Source organism: Oncorhynchus mykiss, chromosome 20 (genome assembly GCF_013265735.2).
Source record: "Oncorhynchus mykiss isolate Arlee chromosome 20, USDA_OmykA_1.1, whole genome shotgun sequence".
Taxonomy (NCBI): Eukaryota; Metazoa; Chordata; class Actinopteri; order Salmoniformes; family Salmonidae; genus Oncorhynchus; species Oncorhynchus mykiss.
Genome location: NC_048584.1, coordinates 17,345,720 through 17,351,298, shown reverse-complemented (window position 1 = coordinate 17,351,298; position 5,579 = coordinate 17,345,720). Strand labels below are relative to the sequence as shown.

Below are 5,579 nucleotides of genomic sequence, written 5' to 3'. Positions count from 1 at the left end.
GAAGATTGACCATAAGAGACTACATTTTCCAAGTGTCCGCCTGGTGTCCTGCGTCGAATTCGGTGCGCAATTGCCAGCTGCTACTACTTTACCATTTGATTCAGGGGAGAAAGCATGTGTCCAAGAACGATGTATCAATGAAGAGATATGTGAAAAACACCTTGATGATTGATTCTAAACAACGTTTGCCATGTTTTCAGTCGATATTATGGAGTTAATTTGGAAAAAAGTTTGCGTTTTGAGGACTGAATTTATGGATTTTTTTTGGTAGCCAAATGTGATGTATAAAACGGAGCACTCACTCCTATCTTGTGACTTGAAGGTAATGTGTTTCATTGTCTCTGCCATATTGACGAGGGAAGTGTTGTTATTGCAACGTCACCAAGCTGACCCCTCCCCTCCATCATTCCTTTCTGACTCATCTGGTATCAGCTGACCAACTAGATTCCTGAGTCATGCGGCCTAGCAAAGCAAGGGTTACACAATAATGAGAGAACCTAGAAACGGAACCGCTGGATTGTGTTGCTATGTGGATGTGTTTTTGTACTTTGGCTGTTTCCTCTATGTAAAATGATAGCACTCAATGACCAGGATTGTGTCCTGCAATGATATCTGGAATGACTAGTCTGTTTTCAGGAATCTGTCGACTTTGTGTTTTCTAGCAAATATGTAAAGTTGGCTCATGTTTTTGTTGATACAACAAACAAACAACCAGTCATACAACGGATAGAATCAAAAGGATCTAAACGTTAGATCCTTTGCCGACTGACAAATCCATATGGACTGAATCTGCCTCATAATCCATTGAATTAACCCTTTTACTACCATACATCTCCTCTCCAGGGGCTCAGAATGAGATGGCCACCCACCCTGGCTACTATGCTGAGCTGGTGGAGCAGGCCATGGGCCGCTGTACCCTGGCCACGGAGGAGATCGAGAGGGACCTGCACCGCTCCATGCCCGAGCACCACGCCTTCCAGAATGAGATGGGCATCGCTGCCCTCCGCAGGGTCCTCACCGCCTACGCCTGCCGCAACCCTGGCATAGGATACTGCCAGGTATGACAACTTAAAAAACAACAACTTTACTTTACTTAGGATCATCACTCTCCAGGGAGCATCATAGGCCATCAATGACTCTCCATCACACTCAGTCTTGTTCCATCTTATGCCAGATCTTTTGGTGTCTGCTTCAAGCTCCCGCTGCCAGGTGTTTCTTGGGTGCCCTCTCTTCCGTTTTCCTTGTGGGTTCCAGGATAGAGCTTGCCTGGCAGTGGCGTGCCTGGGGCCTGGGCCTTCAGTGAGGTCCTACACAGTCCGCCCCCCCCCCGAATTAATCCACCTCTTATTACCATCATTATGATGCCATGGCTCTAGACACTATACATTTTGACAGAAACGCAGTATAACCAGGCTTTGCGTCACCTTGAAATTTACATTTTTATTCTGAGAATTGCAGGGGAAGAGTACAATACAGTACAGTTCAACTAATAGGCAAGAACATAGTCGAGTGCAACAGAGTTATATTAATATTCTTCTTCTATCCATTTCTGGTCCACAAACTTTGAGCTTTAAGTCCAAAAAAAAGTCAGCATTTTCATTGTGTCCCCTAAATGAAAGTTCCTGTTTACCCAAAAACATGACACAATCAATCTTTTCAATATTTCCCTAATTTTCTTCACCTTTTCATTGTGCAGCTCTGTTACCCTGCGCGCTTGTTTGTTGAGCTGTAGATCCACTCGGGTGTCCCCCGAGTGTCCCCCCAAAAGTTTTCAAAAGCACCATTGCTTGTAAGTGCTCAGCCGTACTTTGGTGTCTCGTTGCTGCCTTGGTTAGACAACTCAAGTTTGCAAAGCCAGTGTGGCTCCAAACACCAAATTGATCACTTGCAAATAATAGGCATTCCCAGCAGTACAGTTTGCAGTGCTTCTCGGAGCCTGTGAGCCATTGATAGCGCTCGTAGTTGGAACTTTGAAAGTGGCGAACGAACCCCTTTCCCGCCTGTGACAGGTTTTGTAGCGTCGGCATCGGGCGAACTCTCCTTACAATGTCTAACTTTTCTTGAAAGTTCGTCTTGAGAATGGCGTTATAATTATATGCTCGACCAAATCGATATCTTCTCCTCCTTCTGCCATTGTGGGTTGAAAAAACAGCTTAGTAGTACGCAAATTAAATTCATCAAATTCAGTTTCCTAGTTCTGAGGTTCTGCATAGACCTGCCCATAGGACCTGCCTCTCAATATTGGTAATCCAATCAAAAGACGTGCACGCACTACGCCTGCTAGCTGGCTCCTGTGTAACACTGGAGCCAGCCAGCAGGTGTACAATAGCCAACTCTAAAGCTGATTGGTTGAAACTAAATTTTAATTTCCATTCACTTTAAGATTCTGAAGTCCTGAGGGCAGATTTTAGACCCCTGGCAACACATGATGGCTGAATATGATTGGATAAAAGATCTAACATAAAGACCATCCCTCCAAATCTCAACCTGGGGCTGGAAGCAGTGCAACCAAGAGGAAAGCTATGAAATGAAGAGTATAACTCTTACTCTGGGGAATAATTTAATACATATTTGTGGGAAAATATATATATTTTTTAAATATATATTCTGATGATGTTTAGGCCAGCAGAGAAGGCTTTGCTGGCCCTGAGGGCACACCACTGTTGCCTGGTGATGTTGGAAACTTGTTAGGTTCCTTTTTGTTGTTTAAATGTTAAAACCAATTAACATGGTCACTGGCTGTGAGATGGCTGTGAGATTTCTTACACTTAGGTTTATTAAGTAGCAAACTCTAAAACAATCTGTTATATTTAGAAACTTCTCTGGAATGCAGAATTTGGTTCCAGAGAGTGGGCAGTTGAGTTGGATGCTTTTGAAGTAGTTGAAAGAACTCAATGTAATGCTATAGTGGAATTAAATTCCTGGAAATGCCATCTGAATCAGACTGACTGTTTGAGTTGACTCAAACATGAAAAGCCTCAAGCTGATAATGAGATTGGAACGAAGGCCTAGCGTCCTAAGCATTCCCTGGAAATAGTGCTTGAATTATATGGGACAGGGAAACAGGCTTTCCTTTAAAAAATGTGGCACCGGACATTTCTGTATTTATTTACAGGATAGTTCAGAAATTTGCCGGACCCATATGCGTTGGGTGAGTAGCCTGATTACGGCATCCACCCACGGTGCTCAGAATGACAGAAATCACATTTAGATTGTGGTAAATCATATTAACAGAACATGCAAGACGAGGATGCAACGATGTGCAGTTCTTACCGAATTCGCATGTGAACTTTGAAGATGTTTTGAATAACTGTCCACATTTACTTTTCCTCAGCCAAAAAGACGAGTAACGAATAGCAAGATCACTAGCTAATGTCAATTTACTATCCCACGCAGGTTTACCTAATTTATTGGCCAGCTCGTCGGGAAAGAAATAGCCTATTCCAAACGGACTATGGACGATAGATCCCAAATTCATACAACCAGTAGGCCTAGGCTACATTATTATTATTATTATCATTTAAAAAATTAAGCAATGAGTCTGACGCAACAGATCAGAGCGTTTTAGCTTAAAATGTTGATAAACAATTTATTTCTTCACATTATATGCGCACAAGACAGTAGGCTATGCGCAAATGTTTCTTCCATAATGCTATTAGCGGGGGTAAAACGTTGTCAAAAAGGCACCGCACATGCTAGTGGTTTCAAGTAACAGAGATGAAAATATCCGTTTAGAAATGTTGAAAGCGGATAGATCTAATATGCAACAACTAGCATGGGCTACTATGCTAATATGATTAGGATTGTGCATTTGGCTACAGGACAATGAAAGAAAGTTAATATAAAATAATTGCCTCCACTGATATGGTCAGATTTTGGCTAGGCTACTTTGAAGCAAGGTAATGCCTCGATATCGATTTAAAATGTTCAGGTTCCAAACGATTTAAGTATATGTTTTGAAAAAGCATACTGCCTCCAGATCATTGCAAAGTGGTGTGTGATGTGCTGATGAAGCCTGCCTATGCATTTGCTGTTTGAGATGTTTTAGCAGCAGCTCTCGCGCTCTGACAGATTTTCCGCTCAAAGGTTTTGTATTTGTATGCTGTACATGTTTGATAAATAAGATGCATAATGAATATACTGTACAGGTGCCAATGTATTTCCCCTAAATTATGCAAATTTACCTATAGATGGATAAGCATGACCAGTCAAATGTATTTGCATGAACTGGTGTTTTAATTAATAGGTGAAAAGGGACTATTTTATTTATTGGCTTTTCTTTTTTATCGGCCAAACGCCGGCCATTAACGGCTAACAGAAACCTTGCAAAGAAACTACCGTAGTCTGGTGGTCTATTCTTTACTGTAAGGCTATTTCTGCCTGTTTTTGTCTCTGATTCTTCCTTCTCTTCAGTTTGTCTTCTTATTGTTCATTCTTAAGTGTGTCCCCCGTCTCACTCAATGGTCCATACCGTCGGGCAGACCGGTTCAGTGCATGATGTCTGATGCGAACAGACTTAGCGACAGCTTCTATCTACAAGCAGACTGCCTGAACACGAACTGGACTGTTCTGATTCTCCGCACCTTAGCACACAACCACACAGACACATATATACATTCATGCTACACACACACACATCACAACTGCTGCTACCAGACTCTTGTTATACTGCTCAATGTATACACTTATCCCCCCTTCCCCAATACACATGTAAATATTGGACTATAAATTGTGCCTTCTTGTATTGTCCTTATGCTAAAATGTTTTCTATTCTACTGACATTTTACTTAGTTCATATTATTTATTGTTGTCGTTGACTTGTCGAGGAAGAACCTGCAAGTAAGCATTTCATTGGAAGATGTATATCATGCGTATCCCGTACATACGACTAATAACTTGGAACTAGAAATTCACTAAGACAGGAAATAACATTTGTGATGCTGCACAAGCAGAAGAGTAGACAATGATCGATGCCTGTCCCCTCCAGGCGATGAACATTGTGACGTCGGTGCTGCTGCTGTACTGTACAGAGGAGGAGGCCTTCTGGCTGTTGGTGGCTCTGTGTGAGAGGATGCTGCCAGACTACTACAACACCAGGGTTGTGGGTGAGTGACAGCTAAGACTGACAATAGAAATACTGAGCTGCTAATTACCATAGAAATAGAACGATTGCTGAAGGTTCTAAGGGTGATAAGAACTCAGTAGTTGATGTGGGCTGTGGTCGATTCAGTTTTCCAATTTTCTATAAGGACTTTTCATTGCATGAATTTCTAATACACAAGGAATCTTTTTGGAAAAACTGAGCATCTGCTATCTAACTGAGAGTATCCTCATTGAAAACATCAGAAGTTCTTCAAAGGTAAATGATTTTATTTGAAGGCTTTTATGTTTTTGTTAATGTTGCGTGCTGGATGCTAACGCTAATGCTAACGCTAAATGCTAACGCGAAATGCTAACTCTAGCTAGCTACTTTTACACAAATTATTGTTTTCCTATGGTTGAAGCATATTTTGAAAATCTGAGATGACAGTGTTGTTTACAAAAGGCTAAGCTTGAGAGATGGCATATTTATTTCATTT

At 41.5% G+C, this 5,579-nt stretch overlaps 1 protein-coding gene across 1 annotated transcript; it reads left to right on the top strand.

Annotated features, from left to right (window-relative positions):
* Positions 1–838: 838 nt before the first annotated feature.
* On the top strand, positions 839–5,133 carry LOC118942041 (TBC1 domain family member 9B-like). Its single transcript, XM_036955911.1, has 2 exons — positions 839–1,058; positions 4,988–5,133. Exons 1-2 carry the CDS (start codon positions 858–860, stop codon positions 5,111–5,113), a joined length of 327 nt encoding a protein of 108 aa, XP_036811806.1. The 5' UTR covers positions 839–857; the 3' UTR covers positions 5,114–5,133.
* Positions 5,134–5,579: the final 446 nt, after the last annotated feature.

Coding starts and splice junctions, on each gene's coding strand:
- LOC118942041 (XM_036955911.1), top strand. CDS start 858: ATGGCCACCCACCCTGGCTACTATGCTGAGCTGGTGGAGCAGGCCATG. Junction 1,059..4,987: donor CTGGCATAGGATACTGCCAG/GTATGACAACTT, acceptor TGTCCCCTCCAG/GCGATGAACATTGTGACGTC.